At 41.9% G+C, this 25,878-nt stretch overlaps 1 protein-coding gene, 1 non-coding gene and 1 pseudogene across 2 annotated transcripts in view; 2 read left to right on the top strand and 1 right to left on the bottom strand.

Moving 5' to 3' along the window:
• Positions 1-11,716, bottom strand: part of ZMPSTE24 (zinc metallopeptidase STE24) — a 43,742-nt gene extending 32,026 nt beyond the window's left edge. The window contains exons 1-3 of the mRNA XM_061412377.1: positions 11,389-11,716; positions 9,320-9,466; positions 1,043-1,129 (exon numbers count right to left, since the gene is read on the bottom strand). Coding sequence (XP_061268361.1) covers positions 1,043-1,129; positions 9,320-9,466; positions 11,389-11,511 — 357 coding nt within the window. The 5' untranslated portion in view covers positions 11,512-11,716. The remainder of the gene's footprint in view (positions 1-1,042; positions 1,130-9,319; positions 9,467-11,388) is intronic.
• On the top strand, positions 4,078-4,149 carry TRNAR-ACG (transfer RNA arginine (anticodon ACG)). The gene has a single exon. It is a non-coding gene; the product is annotated as a tRNA-Arg (tRNA).
• Positions 11,717-11,730: 14 nt separating the features above from the next.
• On the top strand, positions 11,731-25,291 carry LOC133244774 (large ribosomal subunit protein eL19-like; annotated as a pseudogene).
• Positions 25,292-25,878: the final 587 nt, after the last annotated feature.

The raw sequence follows: 25,878 nt of genomic DNA on the forward strand, positions 1-25,878 counted from the left end.
GGTCAAAGAAGGCCTCTTAGGAACCAGCCATGTTTACAGAAAACCACCTTAAACTGTTTACAAAACAATGCAGAGAACAAGCAAGTAAACAGCAATAGTGCAATGGCAGGTCAGGACATGTCTACAAAAATACAGAGATATCACAGGAAGAGGAGGTCTTAAAAGAGTTTGGCTTCCTTAGAAAATGGTATACAAAAAGGGACACAGGATGAGCTGAATTAAAGCCCAAGGTACCTATACATGTCATGTTGAAGAAACGCATCATTTCATATAAACAGGAAGGAGAGAACAGACCAATTACCAAGAAAAAGTCAAAAACAGTGTCCCAGCATCCATTATAGGCAAAGTCTCAGGTCTAAGGCTTTGATTCCAACACTGTACCTAGAATTCCCAGAAGTGGGCCGCCAACTCAAGGAGCTCAGTGGAGACACTAGGAGATACATTCTGTCTCTGTTGAAAGTATCTGCTATACATGTGTAGCACAGGGATCTGCTTAGCATAAGTTCAACAAAATTCATGCTTTACTTTTCACTGATTGCAGAAAGAAGTTTCTAAGAATCAGCTGCCTACCCAGAGGCTACATTACCTAGCTCCCTTGCAACTGAGACTAAATGACTGGTTCACCAAAGAAATGTGAATGCCAAGGACAGGTATCACTTCGGAGACAAGGAGGTTAAGAAGGGGATGCACTTTCTCCACCCTCCATTCCTTCTGCCTGTTGGATGAAGAGAACATAGGGGCACTTAGGGAGTGGCAGAGCCATATAAGAAGAGACTGGGTCTCTGGCTTACCACATAAAAGGATGTCACCTGTCGACTACCAAAATACTCACACTGGACTATTATGTCATTGAGAAATAAACTACTGTGATAAGCCATTGAAATTCTGGAGTTTACTACAGTAATGTATATTATCTTAACGTAAGTGGATGAGAACTACACAGAGAACCCTTCATTAGATAGAAGCCAAAAAATTAACTTGAGTAGAAAGCTGGCCAAGGAAGAAGAAAAGACTGACAAATATATGCTAATGAATGACATACCTCATATTCTGGTCCAAAGCCAGCACAACCACAGAAGCGCCCAGAGACTCTCCAAAGGTACGGAATTCCTCCAAAGAGAAGAATAAGCTGTAAAACAAGCATATGTTGGTCACATTTAAGCAGTACTAGAAACTACCATTGGAGAAGGCGATGGCACCCCACTCCAGTACTCTTGCCTGGAAAATCCCATGGACGGAGGAGCCTGGTAGAGGCTGCAGTCCATGAGGTCGCGAAGAGTCGGACACGACTGAGCGACTTCCCTTTCACTTTTCACTTTCATGCATTGGAGAAGGAAATGGCAACCCACTCCAGTGTTCTTGCCTGGAGAATCCCAGGTACCGGGGATCCTGGTGGGCTGCCGTCTATGGGGTCGCACAGAGTCGGACACGACTGAAGCGACTTAGCAGCAGCAGCAGAAACTACCATATGAGAGTATGTTAAAAAAAAAAAGAGAGAGAGAGACCTATCTTATTTAGGATAAAACACACATTTAGACAAATAGAAACCAACTGAGATACTAAGGTTAGACTGTTAAGCAAAAGTTTTTCGCCTATACATTTTATATGGATGAATTGTATATGTTATTTTATCTCAATAAAGCTGTTTAGAGAGAGAGAGAGAGAGAGAAAAAAAAAACTTTTGTCAAAAGACCACAAAAGACCTTAAGAATCAGGAACTAAGCTTAGAATGACTGAGTCAACTTATCAAAACTCCTACGAGTGACAGAAATTGGATTTAGGCCAGGCTCTATGGCTCCATAACTGGCTTCTCCTTGAAAGGAAACAGCTCTCTTGGTTAGAACAAAGTATTAGTATTGGTGTAACTAAACATGTCCACCTACCAAACTGGGGGACAGAATAGGCTATCAGAGCCATCTCTGGATAAGGAAAAAGAGAATCCTGAGGTGGGAATCAGGGTTTCACAGGAGTAGGCCCCTTTCTCAGCACCACCCTTTGTCTTGAGCAGATAAAGTGAACAGAGATATTCACCAAACCAACAAGACATATGAATGAGGGAGCAGTTTTCAAAAATGTGAAAAGAATATATGCTTACAAAACATGACTTCTCACAACAGATACCAAGTTTGTGGAAGCATTTTGTCCAAGAGGAGTCAATATCTTGTTTTTTCACCATGAAACCTTGGAAACACAATGATCACACTCCTTGGTCAGAAGCACAATATTCCCATCCATTCAGACATGGTTCCTTGTGGCTTTGAGAATTTGGGGCATTATCATATATTGCACAGGTGTCCTTCCAATCCACTTTCCATTTTTATATATGTATCCATAAATAACATAGTGGTTTGGTGCTAGTGGTATTGTTTAATTGCTAAGTCATGTCTGACTCTGTCTGACCCCATAGACTGTAGTCTGCCAGGCTACTCTGTCCATGGGATTTCCTGGGCAAGAATACTGGGGTGGGCTGCCATTTCCTTTGCCAGGGGATCTTCTCAACCCAGAGATCAAACCTGCCTCTCCTGCCTGGCAGGAGGATTCTTTACCACTGGAGCCACCAGGGAAGCCTAATATAGTGGTTTACCTATGCTTTTTAAGAATATATATAAATGAGATCATATTGTATTTATCATTCTACAACTTGCTTTTTACACTCTACATCTTTTTAGATCCATATGTGGTGAGTTTTAACTTTATTTGGCATTATCAGCCTGTTCTCTAAAGTGTTTATACCAAATTATACTCCCATTAGAGCATTCCTGTTTTCCACTATCTCACTCATACTTGATCTATTCATCTTTCAGATTTTTAAAAATATTTATTTGGCTACCTCAGGTCTTAGTTGCAGCACGTGGGATCTTTTGTTGCGGCACGCAGGCTCAGTAGTTACGCTGTGTGGGCTTAGCTGCCCAGCAGCATGTGAGATCTTAGTTCCCCAACCAGGGGTCGAACTCACATTCCCTGCACTGCAAGGCAGATTTTTAACCACTGGACCACGAGAGAAGTCCCCATCTTTTGGAGTTTTACCAGTATGCAGGGGATTGATATAATACCACAGGTTTCAAATATGGTCTCTGGAACAGCATCAGCATTGCCTGGGAATCTGCTAGAAATACGTCTCCGGCTCCACCTTAGAACCAGAATCAGAAACTGGGAGAGGGGCCCAAGAGTCAGTCTCCAGTTATATGCGGTGTACAACCAAGGTCTGAAAATCACTATTTTAATAAACTGCTTTTTAAAAGTAAGGCCCCCTTAACTCTATATCCATCGTTTCCATTTTAACTAACTCAATCTTGGATATAAACTATTTTCCCAGAGGACATGCTTTGGCACCACTCTGTGTGGTATATGCTCCACTTGTTGAACTAATTGACTTGGAATGGCATTTCCTTCATCCTATTCTCAATACTAATAAATAATGCAGAATTAAGGATTTATAATGCTTTGGGGAAAAGGCTGGAACACCTATGATTAAAAGTCCAGCTTTTAAGTAAGTGTCAAGGGTAGCTTTAATATGAACTCTGAATGCATCTGGAAACAGCTAATGCTAATGTTGTTTGGCATGCTTTGGGGAACAAAAAACAAAACACAGCCAACCATAAAGTTTCTCTGTATAGACAGGTGTCCTTTAAAAAGAACTAATGATGCCAAGAAAAACAAGTCACCTGCTTTCACATATATTATTTCACTAAAGTCTTGAAAAGCAGCCAGGCTAGGGAGCACAGTAATCTCTATCTTATAGATAAGGCGACTGACACTCAGAAATGTTAAAGTAACTTGCCCAGAGAAACCCAAAGACTAAGTCATTGCTTTGTGTTGAGTACTGTACTAATTGCTTCATTTATATTATCTTACTCAGTCCTTGTCACAAATCATATGAAATACAATACTAATCTATCTGCTTCTCATCTTAAAAGAGGAGAAAAAATGAGACTCAAAGAGGATGAACTGCTCACTCAGAACTGATCAGAAATTAGAGAAGCTAGTTTGAAATTTTTCCACTCTGCCCTACTCTACTCCCCAACCATTCCATTTCTTGAGAGGGCTCTTTAGTGACGACTATGAGATAGCAGGCCCTCCCTGGTGGCTCAGATGGTAAAGCGTCTGCCTACGATGCGGGAGACCCAGGTTCAATCCCTGGGTCGGGAAGATCCCCTGGAAAAGGAAATGGCAACCCACTCCAGTATTCTTGCCTGGAAAATTCCATGGATGGAGGAGCTTGGTTGGCTACTGTCCATGGGGTCGCAAAGAGTGGGACACGACTAAGCGACTTCACTATCACTATGAGATAGCGGGAAAGCTCGTCTCAGAGAGGGGGGACATTTTATATCCGGGTGCTTTGTCACGTTTGTGTGAACAGTGGCATCTGTAATTGGTCACATGGGCCTCTTATGTTCCCTTGGGTAGAAAGTAGCACAGCAAGAAAGTCTAATTTAGTTTTTGTACTTTTTCTTTGTGACCAAAGCTTACAAACCAATTAATTTTAATCAACACAATGGGAACTAATGAACTTGCTTTCAAACAGAACAGGATTTCAAAGTAACACAAAACGCTTCTTATCTAATGGCAAATATAGTTTACTAATTCCCCAAGGATAAATTTACTATATCCATGTTGCCAGTCCGAGAGTTTCAAGAATGGTTTCTTTTTCAGATTCAGAAGAACAGAGTCTGAAACTCCGTTCTCTCATTTGGCAGTGAGGGTCACCTGGCCATTATATGGCCAAGCTGTTTAATTTCTCTGAGCCTTTGCCTTCTCATCCATAAAAAGAGAATAATAATGCCTATATACTTTCTACCTCAGTGTGTGTGTGGCTAAGTCGCTTCAGTCATGTCCAACTCTGTGTGACCCTATGGACTGTACTCCCAGGCTCCTCTGTCCATGGGATTCTCCAGGCAAGAATACTGGAGTATTCTTGCTCCATGCCCTCCTCCAGAGGATCTTCCTGACCAAGGGATTGAACCCGTGTCTCTTACATCTGCTGTGATAACAGGCCAGTTCTTTACTAGTGTCACCTGGGAAGCCCTTCTAGAACCTCAGAGCATTGTTGTTAACATCAAACAAAACCATAAATATAAAAGCAATATATGAAGTGAAAATCACAACTCACACAATTATTATGAAGATGACTGTTACTGTTCCAGCTTTAGCCCATCAGTACAGCTTCTAGTTTGAGCCATAGCACATTACAAAGGTCTCTCATTCTATATATGGATTCTCCTAACCTCTGTCATCTCCTAGAACAAACTGAGCCATTCCCATGGACACTAAGCACAATAAACAAGCTACCACCCATCTTTCCTAGAATGGTTTATGTGACAGCCAAGGAGACTGAAAATATTTTCCCTGTCATTGTATAATGGCCTTGTAGGGGTTAAGTGAATGAATTTCAAAGAATCAGACATCAATGAGGGGAAAGGACAGTGTCTAATTCTACCCCTCTACTTGCATCTGAAGGCTGATTTCCTACTTGGACCATGTCTCTAATAGAAGAAATGCTTCAGATAAATTAGCCAAAACCAGATACAATTCACATATATCACACATGTATATTTTTCCTGGTTTGGCTGGAAGGCACTGAGTTTTAATATTAATCTTCAATATCGCAGTAAATAAACTTGGCTTGGACTAGTAAAAATAATAAAAAGTCAATTCCGAAAAGACTAATTACTAGCAATCACTGTGTACCCCAAAAGGCAATATAATTTTATTTTTCAGACCATTTATTAATTTTTCTAAAATGCCTCTTCCAGAATCTTTGCCACTTTCCAGAATCTTAAGGAAATTAGAAAGCTTCCTAACAACTTGGTTCTAACCACACTAGTCTTAATAATACATATTTGTCAATGCAAATTTTGTGACTTAATAGACAATTCTATAATCATTTAACAAAGCTACAAACAGCTGGTTTCGTTTACTGATGAAACAGTTATGGTAGCCAATCTCAATTACTTTCACGTGTCTGTATTTTTGCCATAAGCTTCTTTGCCTTAAATATGTTGCTGCAAACATTTTCACTGCATAACCAACTGGCTGTAAAGAAATTTCTTATGAAAGATAAAACAACTGGTTGACAGTTTGGGGGTTGACAATTTGGTTTCAACTGCCTAAAATTAGTTAGCATAACCTTCAGTTAGTGATGTTATTGATGGCTTTACTGATTTGGCTTCTTACTTTGAAACACACTACTTCACAGGAGAAAGAGGCACTGAGGGTCTCAAAGGTGCACAATTGAACCCATATTTCCCATAGAATTTTGGAACATCTATCAGTGGACATATTACAATACACCAGAAAAAAATACAGTAGAGAGGCTTTAACAAAGCAATATAGGGCTCAGTTACAAATATGCATCCTAGGATTTGTAAACCAGTACTTCTCTTAACAAAGGAATAAGTTTTAGTGAAAAAGTGCAATACTAAACAATGAGACAAATCAACAAGAAAAAAATGTATACAATACTATGAACAAAAGACTTGGAAGACAAAAATGCTTATGTACAATTTACAAAATAATATTAGTTATTACACAGTATTGACATGAATTCACACACATTTTAAATGCATTCAAAGTTCTACATTTTGCAATAATGTCTTAATTTTGGTATCAATTTTACATGCTTCATTATGTCTTTTTTAATGTCCCTCTTTTATTTTTCATTATTTTATCTTTTATGGCAAAAATGCCTTACAGTCAATTGGTTATGTGAAGAAAATGTTTGCAGCAAAGATGCTTACAGTCAAAGTACCTAAAACCTTATTTTCAATTTAGGAATCTTTCTCTTAGTGATATTGAGGGATCTAAAAGAGTTCTGGAGAAATTATGACAGAATATTCTCTTAAAAAGAGTATAAAATCAAGCCATGAAAAGACACAGGAGACTTGAGTGCCTATTACTAAGTGAAAGAAGCCAATCTAAAAAGGTTATAAGCTATAAGATTCCAATTACATGACATTCTGGAAAAGGCAAAACTGTGGGAATAATAAAAAGATCAGCTGTTGCCAAGGATGAGCGGGCAGGCAGGGACGAACAGGCAGAGCACAGGCCAGTGAGACTGTTTTGTATGGTACAGTAATGGCGGATATTTGTCATTATACTTTTGTCCAAACCTACAGAATGGGAAACACCAAGGCAATGTAATTATGGACTCTGAGTGATATCGATGTGTCAGTGTAGGTTAATCCATTGAAACGAATGTGTCACTGTGACTCAGGATGTTGACAGTGGGAGAGTTCTGCACATATGTGGGGGCTCAGGGTGTATGGGGATGTCTGCACTTTTTACTCAGTTTTGCTGTCAACCTAAAACTGCTCTAAAAAACAGTCTAGTCTTTTTTAAAAAAAGAATATATACCCATTTTTCATTAATATAAACTTATGGATTCTATTCATGTATATATCACTCTATATTGTACTATTTATCAATAGTAGCTCTTAAAAACTTCAACAAAATTTAACTTATATAACTTAATTTTGTGCCTAATGAAATAAGTAGAGTATGGTGTTTTGGCTCAGTTAGATATATGATAGATACATAGAATGAGTCACATTTCAGAATAACAGAATGGTGCTGAGTTTTAAACTAAGTTTTATAAATAGATAAAGAGTAGCAGATCTGTCTTTAAAAAATAAATAAATAAAAATAATAAAAATGTAAATAAATAAAAGACTTCTGGGGGTTAGTGACAACCATGACTATGATGATAAAAAACACAATAGACAACACTCACGGAGCATTTACAGTGGATCTGACCTTGTTCTCAGCATCCTATGTATATTAACTAATTTCAATCCTCTCAACAACACATCAATGAGAAACTATTACTACCACACAATTTTAATGGAAAATTTTAGGCACAGAAATGTTGAATGACTTGCTTGAGGTCACAAAGCTAGTATGATTGAGCTTAAATTCAAACTCAAGCCACTGCAGTTCAGTCAGCTCTAAACCTCAACAGTACGCACTTTCCATTGTTCCTGCTGTTTACTTGCTCAGTCATGTCCAACTCTTTGTGATCCCATGGACATAGCTTGTCAGGCTCCTCTGTCCATGGGATTTTCCAGGCAAGAATACTGGAGCGGGCTGCCATTTCCTTCTCCAGGGTCCATGGTTCTCAGGGGTGGAAAACCAAGAATCAGTCTTATGGGTGCGGGTGTGAAGAAATCTTACTCATTTTATGTGTAAAGCACAGTTTTATATACACAGACAGTACAGAAACAGACATACAGATATCTGTGGAGGGGCAGTTAGGAAAATTGGCTAAAAAAGTACCAGGGTCAGGGGCCAGGAAAGATCACAAGAAGAAAACAGAGAAACAGCTTGGTACTGTACAGCCTCTCTTCTTTTAGCATGGGGAAAGACCGGCCCTGTTTTACTAAGTAAAAACTATCTGTCACTCATTACTTCATTCAGTAAATATGAATTATATGCTTATTATATGCCAGATACTTGGTATAAAATGATAAACAAGACTTTAAAGTACCCTGTCTTTAAGGAACTACCAGTCTGTCATCCAAACAGGCAAATTCAATACAATGTGCTAAGTAAGTACTCTGATGGGAATAATGATGGGATGCTGCCTAACCCAGACTTGAGGGATGGGGAAATTTCAAAGAGTTTCTTAGAAGATATGATGTCTCAGATCCTAGTGGAAGAGTAGGAATCAGGCCCCAGTGTAAGAGTGGAGATGAAGGGGGACAGGAAGGCCAGCCCAGACAGAGATACCAGCATGTGAAAAGACTCAAGGTCATAAGAAACCAATCTGGGTGTGAGATGGACAATAAAGAAGTGGGAAGAATTTGGGGGAAGGAATAAAAAGATGAGGCTCAAGTAAGCAATGCCCCAGTCAAAAGGACCCCTTAAATCATGCCAGGAAATTTAGACTTTACTCTGAAGGAAACATATGAGTGAGTGGCCCCAGTGAGCCAGCAAAAGGTTTTACGTAGAATAACATGATCAGAATTGTGCTTCAGGATTCCTTGGGCTGCAATGTGGAAGATGGGTTAGAGTCATGAATGAGGCAAGAAGATAAGCTGAAACTGCTACAAAAATAACTTAACAATGTAAGGTTCCTTTTTCCTGTGTGGCCTCAGGGTAACAGTTACCATATTCCACAATTTTCAACTGTCTATAGACAGTTATGTTTCTGCCTCTTTTGCTCCCACTCATTACTATCAACAGTAAAGGTTAAGAAAGTATTCTGGGACTTGTAGGTGTGGTACCTACCCTCTTTTGTGTCACAGAACACAAAAATGAAAATAAACGTTACAAGGTATTAAATAATTTGAGAGATTGTCTCTCCAAGAAGTAAGGTACTCACAGTGCCTTCAACCTCTGAATAGAGTCCTGACCAGAAGCTGAAAGTACTTTTATCCAGCTGATACAGTCGAGATTTCTCAAATGTTTCTGAATCCATGATCTGTCCCAACTCCAGCGGTACATGAGTTGTAGTTTTATATACCCGTCTCTGAAATATTTTGAAGAAAACACCTTAAGGAAACAGTCAAGCCAACTTGTTACTTATTACAATAGTTGTTTACAATCAAACATTGACTGGCTTATAACATTAACTTGCCACTTAAGCCTGATGAATTTGCTCTATACGTGCACAAATACTGCATTGATCAAATACACTGACCGTTAAAAACAACTGGTGAAGAAAGTAAAAGGAGAAAACCTGAAACTAGGTGACCAGGTGAAAATAAAATCAAAGCTGTCATCACACTTAAGTTTGCACAGGTAAACCAAAATTGTAACATTACAAAGGCTACCAATCATTCCAGGAATAATATATATCCTATCACACAGAAAACAAATCCCTGGATAGAAGAAAGTAAATATGCTAACCATGGGTATTAACAGCTACAGGGACTAGTCATTAAATTTGATTCTAGAAGCCAAATTAAGGGAAATTTGAAAAATGACAGAAACAGATCAGGTCCTCAAGAGAGAAACTCTTATTATACCAAACTCTAAAAAGTAATTTCAGCCCATGGTACATAATAGAGGGAACAGATTCCACATAATATAATGGACAGCATTTTCTACAATGGTTTTATAACAAATGGCTTTTCTATTTATTATTGGATACCTTAACAAACCCTTGGTAGTTGGTGTTACATTAAAGCATAATTGAATAAAGAAGACTACCAAAAAGTAGTTACTATAACTAGGCTTATTATTAAAGATAGGTAGATGTTCAATAACCCATCTTCAATTTAGACACTACATTCTGTGTGCTTACTTTCTGCAAAGGTATTCCTCTAGGCCTAAAGATTTTGTACTAATGAAGGTATCCTAAGAGCTTAGTCAGAGAACCTACTGCTATACAGCTTAACACCTCTTTGGATATCATGGACTAAAAAAAAGAAATCTAGATAGAATCCAAACATTGACAGACATAGAAAAATTAAAATTTTCGATTTAAAGATTCATACAGAATGCAATCTGAGAGGAAAAATTTGCAGAGGAGAAAAAAATGTAATGCTCAAGAAAAAGTTTCCAGCAATTAAAAAAGGAAAGGTTTTCCTAACCATCACAGTTGACAATTCAGTGCCAACATAGAAGAAAACCAGCAGTGAAAGACTGGTCAATTACACTTAAAAATCTATCTCATTTAAAAGTTCACATTTCAGGAATTCCCTGATGGTTAAGTGGTTGGGACTTCTGCCCTTCCACTGCCAGGGCGAGTAGAGAATCTAAGATCCCTCCAATAGTACCGTGCTGCCAGAAAAAAAAAAAAAAGTTCTGATCTGTAATCCATCAAACTGTTAATTCTGATTATCTCCAGGGAACTGTTACTAGGTAACTTTCTACTTTACTGTTTGAACAAAAACAATAAATATGCTTTTAAGAAAATACTGTTCTTTGGGCAAAAACCAACATATGTGTTTCTTTTTTTAAGGGAAAAGAGTTCAGGGTCTTGGAAGGACTGAGAAATCTTTATTTTCAGAAAACGGCTTCCTCGTCCTATGGTTAAGCGAGACACAAATGTCATGGGGAAGCTGTGATTCTAAACTTTTAGCACCTTCCTTCTGAAGGCTTATGGGTTGCTGCCAAACATAAAGGAGGTAAGTCTGGGTCCGAGAATCTTCAGGAAGTTGTGGGGTAGGTACAAGAGCTCAGGCCTGACAAGGCGGAAGCCCTGATTCCCCTTTCACCAGGCCCTAATCAGCCTGGGGCCCATGACCACGTTGCGGAAAACATCCTGAAGCACCAGATTCCCTCAAGGCCTACCCCGCCATCGGGCCAAGATAGGAGGCTCACAGGGACCCATCACGTCAAGGTTGCTGCTGTGGCCGCAGCAATCATCCAGGGACTTGGAGTGGAGAACGAGGCTGGCCTAGGCAGGCCGGGTGTCGGGGTCAGGTGGGCCCTGTCTAGGCTCACCTGCCGCTGTGCTAGGAAGGTCTCCCAGAGATACACTGTCCAGGAGAAGAGCAGCACGGCCCCGAAGATACGCTTCTCGGCCGGCATCTCCCACATCGCGTCCAGCAATGCCCACATCCCCATGGCCACCCGGTTCCGCCGGCTCCTTCAGCGTGTACTGGTGCCACACCGACACCCGTCCCCTCAGAGAGTCCCCGCAGTGTCACAGCAATACGCGTCCCTCCCGAACGCCCCTATACCGACACCCCGCCCATCCAATTCCCTCCTCTCAGCCCGCAGTGTTACACAGACACTCTTCCCCATGCTGACGCCCCCTAGGGCCGCCTAGTGTCTGCAGGAGCAAGACAAGCCCCACCTTTCTCACTTCCGGCCTGAGGAAGATCCTGACGCTGATTTCCGGCCTCCGCCAGCCCCAGCGTCCCTGTTGCTGCGTTGCACCGACATTTCCCCCCTCCACTTCACGCCGGGTGCCTGCTAAGGGTTCCCGTTTCCTGTCTATCCGGGGCAGTGTGGCGGGATCTCCGCTTTCTAGCCTCCAGAGGGGAAATTACTTCTTGTTCCGGGTCTTGTCCTGGTTGGGCTACAGTCTCTGCTGTACTTTCCGCGGCCAGGACCAGTCCATTGTATTTGGGGCTAAGTGGGAACGAACAGAGTGGACCGCTGTTCCAGCCCTGAGGAAAAACGGAAGACGAGCCGGCTTCCCAGGCTCTAGAAATCATTCCTCTAAACTGGTGCTTCGCAGACCATGGTGTGCATCCCGGGGAAACTTTAAAGCAATAGTTAAGAGTGGGAGTAGACATTGTAAGTGTAATATTTTTACTTTATTGAGCTGTTCTGAATTTAGGCATGTTAGAGAGTGGGCCGTAGTAAGAAATTTGTTTTCTTTTGCCACTTTGTACCGGTTAGGTTCAAAAATTTTCTAGAACGTCCCACAGAACTAAGGAAAACACCTCACTTACATTACAGGTTTGTTATAAGAATACAACTGAGGAACAGCCAAATGGAAGCGGTAAGGCAAGGTATGGGCTACCGGGTGGCTTAGTGGTAAAGAATCCACCTGCCAATGTAGGAGACACAGGAGTTGCAGGCTCAATCGCTGGGTCTGGAAGACCCCTTTGGAGGAGGAAATGGCAACCCATTCCAATATGCTTACCAGGGAAATTCCATGGACCGAGGAGTCTGGGGGAGGGGGAAGCGGGGGAGGGGGGACGGGTAGGGGCGGGCGCTACAGTCCATGGGGTCTCAAAAGAGTTGGACAACACTTAGCGACTAAACAACAACCTCTTAGAGGCTCTTAGTTCCTCACCAGGAATTGAACCCAGGCAACAGCAGTGAAAGTCTTAAGACCTAACTGGGGGTTTTGCTAGTTGCAGCAGGCTGGCTCAGTAGTTGCAGCATGCGGGAATTTTCATTTAAAAATCTCAGCGCTCCCATCCCAAGTGAAGTCAGAGGTGGCATTTTGCCAAAGAGAGTGTGACCTGGATTAAAGCAAAGAGCTAGGTTAGACATACCTGAAGTGAAGGAGCTCTCCTGCTGCTGCTGCTGCTGCTGCTGCTGCTAAGTCGCTTCGGTTGTGTCCGACTCTGTGCGACCCCAGAGACGGCAGCACAGCAGGCTCCCCCGTTCCTGAGATTCTCCAGGCAAGAACACTGGAGTGGGTTGCCATTTCCTTCTCCAATGCATGAAAGTGAAAAGTGAAAGGGAAGTCGCTCAGTCGTGTCTGACTCCTAGCGACCCCATGGACTGCAGCCTACCAGGCTCCTCCGTCCATGGGATTTTCCAGGCAAGAGTACTGGAGTTGGGTGCCATTGCCTTCTCTGAGGAACTCTCCTACACTGTTTAAATTTAAATTGGGAATTTAAATTGATACAGCCACTATGGAGAACAGTGTGGCTGCTGCTGCTGCTGCTAAGTCGCTTCAGTTGTGTCTGACTCTGTGCGACCCCAGAGACGGCAGTCTACCAGGCTCCCCCATCCCTGGGATTCTCCAGGCAAGAACACTGGAGTGGGTTGCCACTTCCTTCTCCAATGCATGAAAGTGAAAAGTGAAAGTGAAGTTGCTCAGTCATGTCCAACTCTTAGCAACCCCATGGACTGCAGCCTATCAGACTCCTCCATCCATGGGATTTTCCAGGCAAGAATACTGGAGTGGGGTGCCATTGCCTTCTCCGGAGAACAGTATGGAGTTTCCTTTAAAAACAGCTACCATATCCTGCAGTCCCATTCCTGGGCATATATCCAGAGAAAAACACGATCTGAAAGGATACATACAACCAAAGTTCACTGGAGTACTGTTTACAATAGCCAGTGCAGGGAAGCAACCTAAATATCAACCAACAGAGGAATGGATAAAGAAGACATGGTGTGTGTGTGTGTGTGTGTGTGTGTGTGTGTATTTATATAATGGAATATTACACATCCATTAGGAATAATGTCATTTGCAGCAACATGCATGAACAAGAGATCATAGTGAAGCCACAGAAAGAGGAGTATCCTAATATGATATTGCTTATATGCAAAACCTGAAAAGAAATGATACAAATGAACTTATTTGCAAAACAGACTCACAGAGAACAAACTGATGATTGGTTACAGGGGAGGGGGAGAATATATGCATATATACAGCTGAGTGGCTTTGCTGTGCACCTGGAAGTGTCAATAACATTGTATCAGTTATACTCCAATATAAAATGAAAAGTTAAAAAAATACCTCAAGTGAAAGAGCTTTACTCCTTATCTAAGAACAGATTTCTATCAAAACTCAGTGCCATGTGTGTCTTGAAATTTACAAATGACTTGTGGTCACAATAACACCTGTTAGCACATTGATTTGACTTGAAAATTTTTCTAAATGAAGTCTGATTTAGCTAGTTTGACAAAGAGACTGGCCTTGCTAATTTGCATGATTCTTATTTACAATAAATTGAGCTGCAGCTGCAGCTAAGATATATTTAAAGTGATATTTTAATGCTAAAGATGTGTTGCAATTAACAGTATCTCGAATTTCTCATCTCTTCCTAAATGCCTCTCAGTGAGAGTGATCAGTATAATTAAAGGTCCCTTGAGAAAGTTAAGGAACCTAATGACAGCATAACAATTTTTTTTGCAAGTCAGATGGTTATAAGTTCTTCGTTTCAACAAAATTAGTGGTGGAGCTAATTGAAGTGTCAGCTGATGAAGGAACACTATTGGATTTTTGACATAAAGTCAGAAGGAAACTGTCCGGTGAAAAAAAATGCAAAACCTAAAAGCTGAGAATTATGGTTTTTTTTGAGGACGTTGCTGAAGACTATAACCTGGGAAGGCCTTTCAGAACTCTGAGGGACTGTTTCAAAGAAGTAAGGGATAACCAGGATAAGTGAGTTTTTGCTGGGGAAAAAACAACATGTAGTCAAACACGAAAAGATTACTGCTAAGCACAAAAAACAGGCATCTCAAGTTAATAGTTTCAGTGCTTCTCTGTGAATCAGTTCGGTTCAATCACTCAGTCATGTCCAGCTCTGCGACCCCATGGACTGTAGCGCTACAGTTCTTTGCATCAAGTGGCCGAAGTATTGGCGTTTCAGCTTCGGCATCAGTCCTTCCAATGAATATTCAGGACTGATTTCCTTTAGGATGGACTGGTTGGATCTTCTTGCAGTCCAAGGGACTCTCAAGAGTCTTCTCCAACACAACAGTTCAAAAGCATCAATTCTCCGTTAATGGGAATATGTAAGACTCTGGGCTCATTGTAATTATTCCTTTTGATATATGTTTTACTATCCAGGGCCAGTATGCTCATTTTCTCCATCCTAAATTCCTCTCAGGGCACAATGTTGGGGCAGCTGCAGTAGCTGATGATGTGATGACAGGCAACATTCTCTGTTTTTGCTGTTGATGTTTTCTTGTTTTTTGACCATGTGCAGCTTGCAGGATCTTAGTTCCCTGACCAGGATTTGAATCCAGCACCACTGTAGTGAAAGCACAAATTCCTAACCACTGGGGCAGCAGGGAATTCTTATAGGTAACATTCTTTGTTTACTGAAATAGCAGGCAGTATTTTTTTGTCCATAAAACCAAAGAACTGATTAATATTCTTCTAACAAAACTACCAGCATTATCATATATTTTTGTGAGTAATATTCCTCAGCACTGTATCAACTAAAAGAAGAAATAAAATTGAAAGGGAACCCTTTTATCTAACAGTAAGAAGTAGTCATTTAGATACATGAATTAATTGATAGAGAAACCCCATCTATCTCACCGAGAGTTGCATTTCCAGTAGAATTTTACCTTTTATGTTTATGTATTATCAAATTTGTAATCATGTCATTTTTAGCAGTTACATGTTAAGGATGACTATAATAATTAGTTCAGAAGAATTCTTTCTAATACAGTCAAACGATTACAGGAAATATTTTAAAGTTTTACCTATATACATATTTTTATTGCAAAGACGTGATCAGTAAAATGTTTTTCAAACATAAAACGTATTACATTTGGATACCATTCTATGGGGAAGTAGAACATAAATATAAGTTGTAGAAAAACAGTAGAATTACAGAATGTTGAAGACCTCATTTATGTAATTTTAACTGGATGATGGTTATTCGGTTGTTATGTAGATCCTGTTGGATATATTATGACTAATGATTTAGATTTTATCTTAAATCATCATTATTTACAATTTACAATTACATCGAAAAAGCAAGAGAGTTCCAGAAAAAACATCTACTTCCGCTTCATTGACTATGCCAAAACCTTTGACTGTGGATCACAGCAAACTGAAAAATTCTTAAAGCGATGGAAATACCAGACCACCTGAGCTGCCTCCTGAGAAATCTGTATGTAGGTCAAGAAGCAACAGTTAGGAACCGGACAGGGAACAACAGACTGGTTCTAAATTGGGGAAGGAGTACGTCAAGGCTGTATATTGTCACCCTGCTTATTTAAATTTTATGTAGAGTACATCATGAGAAATGCTGGGCTGGATGAAGCACAAGCCAGAATCAAGATTTCCAGGAGAAATATCAATAACCTCAGATATGCAGATGACAGCACCCTAATGGCAGAAAGTATAGAACTAAAGAGCCTCTTGATGAAAGTGAGAGGAGGGTGGAAAAAGTTGGCTTAAAACTCAATATTCAGAAAACTAAGATCATGACATCTGGTCCCATCAGTTCAGTTCAGTTGCTCAGTTGTGTCTGACTGTGACCCCATGGACTGCAGCACGCCAGGCCTCCCTGTCCATCACCAACTCCCAGAATTTACCCAAACTCATGTCCATCAAGTCAGTGATCCCATCACTTCAAGGCAAATAGATGGGTAAACAATGGAAACAGTGACAGACTTCATTTTGGGGGCTCCAAAATCACTGCAGGTGGTGACTGCAGCCATTAAAAGACGCTTGTTCCTTGGAAGAAACATTATGACCAACCTAGATAGCATATTAAAAAGCAGAGACATTACTTTGCCAACAAAGGTCCATCTAGTCAAAGCTATGGTTTTTCCAGTAGTCACGTATGGATGTGAAAGTTGGACCATGAAGAAGACTGAGCGCCAAAGAATTGATGCTTTTGAACTGTGGTGTTGGAGAAGACTCTTGAGAGTCCCTTGGACTACAAGGAGATCCAACCAGTCCATCCTAAAGCAAATCAGTCCTGAATATTCATTGGAAGGACTGATGCTGAAGCTGAAACTCCAATTCTTTGGCCCCCTGATGCAAAGAAATGACTCACTGGAAAAGACCCTGATGTGGGAAAGATTGAAGGCAGGAGGAGAAGGGGACGACAGAGGATGAGATGGTAGGATGGCATCACCAACTCGATGGACATGAGTTTGAGTAAGCTCCGGTAGTTGGTGATGGACAGCGAAGCCTGTAGTGCTGCAGTCCATGGGGTTGCAGAGTTGGACACAACTGAGCAACTGAACTGACTGACAGTTTTCCAGGATTTACATACATTGCAACTATTTCAATTTATGATGAAAACTGTTAGATATTGTTCAGTCACTAAGTCGTGTATGATTCTTTGCATCCCCATCGACCGCACCCCCTGGTGTGCTGTCCTTTCCTGTTCTTCACTATCTCCCATAGCTTGCTCAAATTCATGACCACTGAGTCAGTGATGCTATCTAACCATCTTATCCTCTGCCGCTCTCTTTTGCCTTCAATCTTTCCCAGCATCAGGGTCTTTTTCAATCTTTCCCAGCATCAGGGTCTTTTCTAACGAGTCTGCTCTTCAAGGTTAGGTAGCCAAAGTGTTAGAACTTCAGCTTCAGCATCAGTCCTTCCAATGAATATTCAGGGTTGATTTCCTTTAGGATTGACTGATTTTATCTCCTTTCAGTCCAAGGGACTTTCAAGAGTATTCTCCAGCACCACAGTTGGAAAGCATCAATTGTTTGGTCGTCGGCCTTCTTTTAGAAGACAAATTAGATCTCAACTTAAAAATGAAAGGAGATAAACATTTTTCTCAAAATGCTCTCTTGGACTTTCATTGCTGTGTCCTCTTCAATCTTGTCTCCTCTCTGGGTCCATCCAGCCTGCTGCATTCAGTTCAGAGCCTCACAGAAGCCCCTGCCACCCAGACTGTGTGGCTAAGGGTACAGACGTAGGGTCACTGTTTGCATGCTAGGACTTCACAGCTATACCACATATTAATAACGTAAACCTCTGTGCATCATTTCCTTACCAGTAAAATGAGAATAATGGTATTTACCCCCTCATTTTGTGAGGATTAAATGAAGAAAATCATGTAAAGCTTTTAGTCATGTGTCTGGCCCTTAGTTAGTGCCCAATAAAGACTAACTACTAGCTCACCATACTTGGGAGAATCACACCTTAGTTGATCTGTCACCATTAGTCTGAGGAGACAGAGGATCAGAAAGCTGGTATGAGGTTTCTAAAAGTCAAACTGGAATTTAATCATTTATTTAACAAATATATGTCTACTAAGTACTAGACAGTGTTCTAGGTGCTGAGGATACTACAGTGAACCAAACAAAGCCCCTTCCTCTCCTGAAACTTAACTTTCTTAGTGGGCTGAAGTGGATGACCAGTTGATAGCTAAGAAGCACGTATACAGCAGTAAAAGCTGAGGATGTGATAAGTTCTATGAATAAAAAGTAGGGAAAGAAGGATGCAGTGTTGGGATGGGCACTATTTCATATTAGATGGTCAAGGAAAACCTCTCAGGTTCTTATGTAAAAGACTGGGTCACCAGTCTTTATGGTGGGTATCAAGCCAAAGAACACAACCAATGGGAATCCCCTGGCAGTCCAGTTGAAACTGTTCATGTCAGATTGAGACTTGAACCCTGGCAAAACCCATGGTCTTCCAACTAAGATCACACACCTGATTTCAGGACTTAGTGAAGCTCAAGTTCTTGATGTCTCATCACAGAAAGAATTCCTTGAGAGACAAACTGATAGGCAAGAAGTAGATTTATTAATATAGGAAGCTTGAAAGAGATGAAAGTGGGCAGGCGAGGGAGCTCTGCCCTAAGGATTAAGTGGGCTACAATTTTATAATCAAAGGAAAGTTTTGGAGTAGGAAAGACCCCCTTGTTTGAGTAGACATCAGGTTTACATCATTAGCTCCTCCTTCATATTGGGAAGACAGCGTCTGACCCTATGAGGTAAAACTAGGGTTCTCGTAGTGCTTACTCAAATCAGTAGAAGGGTAGTGACATTTTTCTTTTACCTAATAACCTGGAGGCATATCTTGTGCTCTTATTGGCTTTATAGTTAAGCAAGACTACTTAGTTTCGTGATCTTGTTCTGATAGCTTTCTTGAGTGATCACTGACATACAGTGTTCTCCCAAAGTCCTAAAGGAAATCAACCCTGGATATTCACTGGACGTGGCTTCAATACTTTGACCCCTTGATGCAAAGAGCCAACTCATTGGAAAAGACCCTGATGTTGAAATGGAGCAGGACCATATGGTCCTTGACCCCACACCATGTCCTCCGCCTGCCTTTTGCCTGTGGAAAACTTTAGTCAAAAAATAAGTGTAATCAGAGAAGTGAGAAATGTGGAAACAGGAAAACAAAGGAGACTAATAATAATGTAGTCATTAAGCATAGTCAAGGACCTTTAGTTCTTTCTCAAGAGCTATAGATAATGTTCTGAGCCATATCCTGTGAGCTGTCTTACAGATACCAAAACACCAGGTGGAGAAGTTAACTACATGCTGACCAGACTGTACCCAGGACTTGAGCTTCCACAGTTCTGAGAATTGACCTCAAAGAAATGGGAACAAATGCACCCTAAAATTGAAGATTTAACTATTCCTAAAACAACCAAGATGATGCTGGTCAGACCACTGATGACCAATTGAACATGACTGTTAGAGATGACTGTGCTATTTCTGCATGTAACCCACTGCCCCCCAACGCACTCTATTTATAAAAACTCTCACCACTACCTTATTGGCAGGAAGCTGGGGGGAATTGGCCTTTGGACAGATGTCTGCCACCCTACCCCCACCCCCCACACACACGGTTGCCGGCATCTGAAATAAAGCAAACTTAACTTTCCACCAACCTGGTCTGCTTATTGGCTTTTGAGCACTGAGCAGCTGGACCCCACCCCCCACACACCTTTGGGTAACAGTGCTGGGAAATATTGAAGGCAGAGGGAGAAGGCGGTTACAGAGGATGAGATGGTTAGATAGCATCACCAACTCACTGGACATGAATTTGGGCAAACTGTAGGAGAGAGTGAAGGACAAGGAAGCCTGGTGTGCTGCAATCCATGGGGGTCACAAAGAGTTGGATATGACTTAGAAACTGGAACTTTCACAGCTACCTGTATAACTATTCTATTCCTATTCCCAGGTGGCACTAGTGGTAAAGAATCCATCTGCCAGTGCAGGAGACATAAGAGACGCAGGTTCAATCCCTGGGTGAGAAAGATCCCCTAGTGGAGGACATGGCAACCCACTCCAGTATTCTTTTATTTGTTGGTTTTAACCAGACATCCTGGAATGTGAAGTCAAGTGGGCCTTAGAAAGCATCACTACAAACAAAGCTAGTGGAGGTGATGGAATTCCAGTTGAGCTATTCCAAATCCTGAAAGATGATGCTGTGAAAGTGCTGCACTCAAGATGCCAGCAAATTTGGAAAACTCAGCAGTGGCCACAGGACTGGAAAAGGTCAGTTTTCTTTCCAATCCCAAAGAAAGGCAATGCCAAAGGCAATGTTCAAACTACCGCACAGTTGCACTCATCTCACACACTAGTAAAGTAATGCTCAAAATTCTCCAAGCCAGGCTTCAGCAGTATGTGAACCGTGAACTTCCAGATGTTCAAGCTGATTTTAGAAAAGGCAGAGGAACCAGAGATCAAATTGCCAACATCTGCTGGATCATGGAAAAAGCAAAAGAGTTTCAGAAAAACATCTATTTCTGCTTTATTGACTATGCCAAAGCCTTTGACTGTGTGGATAACAATAAACTGTGGAAAATTCTGAAAGAGATGGGAATACCAGACCTCCTGACCTGCCTCTTGATAAACCTATATGCAGGTCAGGAAGCAAAAGTTAGAACTGGACATGGAACAACAGACTGGTTCCAAATAGGAAAAGGAGTACGTCAAGGCTGTATATTGTCACCGTACTTATTTAACTTCTATGCAGAGTACATCATGAGAAACGCTGGGCTGGAAGAAGCACAACCTGGAATCAAGATTGCCGGGAGAAATATCAATAACCTCAGATATGCAGATGATATCACCCTTATGGCAGAAAGTGAAGAGGAACTCAAAAGCCTCTTGATGAAAGTGAAAGTGGAGAGTGAAAAAGTTGGCTTAAAGCTCAACATTCAGAAAATGAAGATCATGGCATCTGGTCCCATCACTTCATGGGAAATAGATGAGTAAACAGTGGAAACAGTGTCAGACTTTATTTTTTGGGGCTCCAAAATCACTACAGATGGTGACTGCAGCCATGAAATTAAAAGACGCTTACTCCTTGGAAGAAAAGTTATGACCAACCTAGATAGCATATTCAAAAGCAGAGACATTACTTTGCCAACAAAGGTTCATCTAGTCAAGGTTATGGTTTTTCCAGTGGTCATGTGAAGAAGGCTGAGTGCTGAAGAATTGATGCTTTTGTACTGTGGTGTTGGAGAAGACTCTTGAGAGTCCCTTGGACTGCAAGGAGATCCAACCAGTCCATTCTGAAGGAGATCAGCCCTGGGATTTCTTTGGAAGGAATGATGCTAAAGCTGAAACTCCAATACTTTGGCCACCTCATGTGAAGAGTTGACTCATTGGAAAAGACTCTGATGCTGGGAGGGATTGGGAGCAGGAGGAGAAGGGGATGACAGAGGATGAGATGGCTGGATGGCATCACTGACTCGATGGACGTGAGTCTGAGTGAACTCTGGGAGTTGGTGATGGACAGGGAGGCCTGGCGTGCTGTGAATCATGGGGTCGCAAAGAGTCGGACATGACTGACTGACTGAACTGAACTGAAATGAGTCTTGCCTGGAAAATCCAATGGATAGAGGAGCCTAGCGGGCTTCACTGTATAAGTTTGAAAAGAGGCAGACACGACTGAAGTGACTTATCACACACATTCCTATCACAGTGGTTAGGACTCTTTGCTTTCACTGCTGAGGACCCAGGTTCAGTCCCTAGTCAGAGAACTAAGATCTTGCAAGCCATATGGTGCAGCCAAAAACAAAAACAACAAAAAAGACACAAGCAAGCCAAAGAGTGGGAGAAAGTATGATTTATTTCTTACAGCAAGTAAGGAGGACACCATGGATTTTTCCCTACAGCAGTATCTCCCCAAACAGCAAAACTGGGGAAGTTCTGAACTGTGGGAACATGAATATTCATGAAGGGGCTCAAGCTAAAGAGAATTCAGCATAGAATTGGGGCAAAGCTTGCCAGAACCCAAGCTTTAGTTGATTGAGGGTCAAAACAGGTCAACATTATCATTCCTTAGTTTCCAACCAGTTTGGGATCTTTGCATGTATTGACAGTTACCATCCTCCACCTGGGTGGAAACCTTGTGTGTTAGTTCCTCAATTGTGTCCAACTCTTTGCCATCCCATAGACTATAGCCCACCAGGCTCCTCTATCCATGAACTTCTCCAGGCAAGAATACAGGAGTGGGTAGCCATTACCTTGTCCAGGGGATCTTATCAGCTCAGGGATCAAACCCAGCTCTCCTGCATTGCAGGCAGATTCTTTACCATCTGATCCACAAGGGAAGCCACTAAGGTGGAGACCTCAGTGCCTGAAGAACAGCTCAAAGATATAGATCAGATTGTTAAAAGGCTCTGTTTTAGCACTCAACAATTGTTTCTTGTGGAGAAGGCGATGGCACCCCACTCCAGTACTCTTGCCTGGAAAATCCCATGGGCGGAGGAGCCTGGTAGGCTGTAGTCCATGGGGTCGCTAGGGTCGGACACGAATGAGCAACTTCACTTTCACTTTTCACTTTCATGCACTGGAGAAGGAAATGGCAACCCACTCCAGTGTTCTTGCCTGGAGAATCCCAGGGACGGGGGAGCCGGGTGGGCTGCCGTTTATGGGATCGCACAGAGTCGGACACGACTGAAGTGACTTAGCAGCAGCAGCAGCAGCACTGTTTCTTGGCTGCTTTTCCTTTGTTCCTGCCTTCTTTTGTTCCCTTGTTGTTGCTGTTCAGTCGCTAAGTCCTGTCCCACTCTTTGTGACCCCATGAACTGCAGCATGTCAGGCTTCCCTGTCCTTCACTATTTCCCAGAGTTTGTTCAAACTCATGTCCATTGAGTCAGTGATGCCACCCAACCATCTAATCCTCTGTCACCCCCTTCTCTTGCCCTCAATCTTTCCCATCATCTGGGTCTTTTCCACTGAGTTGACTCTTTGCATCAGGTGGCCAAAGTATTGGAGCTTCAGCTTCAGCATCAGTCCTTCCAGTGAATATTCAGGGTTGATTTGCTTTAGGATAGACTAGTTTCATCTCCTTGCTGTCCAAGGGACTCTCAAATTCAAGGGACTCTCCACAGTTCAAAAGCATTATTAATTGGCGTTTTGCCTTCTTTATGGTCCAGATCTGACATCGGAACATGATTTAAGCTCATTAATTACCAAGACCTGTTCAAGGGCAACCATTTTGGCCAGGCTTAGATCACAAAATGGCTTAGGCCAAAAATGGATTCTCTTATGTCAAGAAAGCCATGCCTGGTTCTTTTTCTCTGAGGGCCCCATATGTTATCTGTTTACAAGATTAGCTGACATTTGAGTACAGACAGACCCAAAGAAAGTAAGAGAAAAACTGTGGGGCTGGGATAAGTGTGCCATGCACAGTGAACAGCAAGAGCAAAAAGGCCTTGAGGTCTGACAATGTTTAGCATATTTGAGAAGGAAGAGACTGGGGAAAGAATGGGAAAAGTAAGAAGGAGCGGGGAGTGTGCAGTCATGCCATAATGCATAGGCTTTTACTTAAGAATTTGACCTTTACGCAGAAGGAAATAATAAGCCATTAAAAAGTTTTGATAAAAGGAGTAATATGATGTTTTCAGCTACTCTGTAAAGAATAAATTGAAAGGGGACAAAGATGAAAGTAGGGAGTCCAGTTAGGAGCTCAATTCATAGAAGATCCAGGTGAGAAATGTTTGTGCCTGGGACTTGGTTGGTAGGGGTGTAGCTCTAGAGAAGTGAATCATGGAAAGTGAGTAATAACTTGTTCCTCTTTGCAGAAAAATAGTATTGATAGATGGGCTGGAGAGCTCCATGAGGCAGCCCCTATTCATCCTTTGTAACTTTAGCCCTGACCTGGCATAAGAAAGGGGCTCCATAAATGTCAATTCATCAGTGAAAAAAAATACATTTTTTTTTTTGGCCGCTGCAGCTGCAGCCATGAGTATGCTTAGACTTCAGGAGAGGCTTGCCTCCAGAGTCCTCTTTTGTGGCAAAAAGAAGGTCTGGCTGGACCCCAGTGAGACTAATGAAATCGCCAATGCCAACTCCCATCAGCAGATGTGGAAGCTGATCAAAGATGGGCTGATCATGGGGAAGCCTGTGACTGTCCATTCCTGGGGTTGATGCCGGAAAAACACCTTGGCTTGCCGGAAGGGCAGGCATATAGGCATAGGTAAGCAAAAGGGTACTGAAAGTGAAGTCGCTCAGTCGTATCCAACTCTGCAACCCCATGGACTGTAGCCTACCAGGCTCCTCCATCCATGGGATTTTCCAGGCAAGAGTACTGGAGTGGGTTGTCATTTCCTTCTCCAGGGGATCTTCCTGACCCAGGGATCAAACCCCGGTCTCCCGCATTGTAGGCAGACACTTTACCCTCTGAGCCAGAATGGGAAGAATGCTCAAATGCCCGAGAAGCTAACCTGGATGAGGAGGATGATAATTCTGTGCCAGCTGCTCAGCTGATACCATGAATCCAAGAAGATTAACCACCACATATATCACAGCCTGTACCTGAAGGTGAAGGATAACGTGTTCATAAACAAGCAGATCCCCATGGAACATATCCACAAGCTGAAGGCAGACAAGACTCAAAAGAAACTTCTGGTGAACCAGGCTGAGGCCTGCAGGTCTAAGACCAAGGAAGCCCGCAAGCACCATGAAGAGCATCTCCAGACCAAAAAGGAGGAGGTCATCAAGACTCTGTCCAAGAAGGAAGAGACCAAGAAATAAAGTTCTCCCCTTCTTCTCTGTACAGTGGCCTCAGCAACTGCACAAATCAATAAAAAACAAGCCTTCATCTACCAAAAAAAAAATAGATGGGCTGGCCTGTGTGGAGACTGACATGGAAGCCTCAAAACAGGCCGTTGTCTGGGTTTTGCCAAAGAAGAGAGACTGAATTTGGTGAGTAAGGATTCTCCTCCTTAGAGTGGTGGCCACCGGTATAAGGCAGTTCATGTACCCCATCTAACCTGAATGGTAAAGTAGCTCTCAAACCTTTTCTCTATTTTGCCTTGATTCTCTGCTTGCCAAGCATCCAAGATCTCTTAATTGATGTGTTTTACATAAGTGATTTGATCTCAAGAAAAGAATGACCCTCCCCCACTAGGAATGAGTATTTGGTATCAGTCTCTTATGATTGTGGTGTGAATCACCTATCTTTTCGTGAACTGAGAGCCAGGAACAAGGTGATCCCCCTCAGTTTCTTTTGCATCTTGCTCATTGTATCCTCTGTCTCCCGCACAGACTACCAAATGTATGTTACTCCCCTGTTTAAAAATCTATACTGGGCCATTTCCAAGAGTAATGGTATGAAATTTAAGGCCCTTCATTACCTGACATTGAAATGGTACACCTCTGATTGGAACTTGAATCCATGGTCTTTTCATTAGAATCACTCACCTGGTGTCTGGACTTACTGAGGATCAGGTTCTTTGTGTCTCAGAGCAGAAAGAATTCAGTGAAAGACAAAGTGATAGGTAAGAAATGGATTTGTTTAGAGAGAAGCATGCCCCACAGACAGTGATTGGGCCATCTCAGAAAGCAAGAGACCCTGAAATATGACATGGTTATTTTTTATGGGCTGGGTAATTT

The sequence above is a fragment of the Bos javanicus genome, chromosome 3 (genome assembly GCF_032452875.1).
Source record: "Bos javanicus breed banteng chromosome 3, ARS-OSU_banteng_1.0, whole genome shotgun sequence".
In the NCBI taxonomy this organism is placed as follows: Eukaryota; Metazoa; Chordata; class Mammalia; order Artiodactyla; family Bovidae; genus Bos; species Bos javanicus.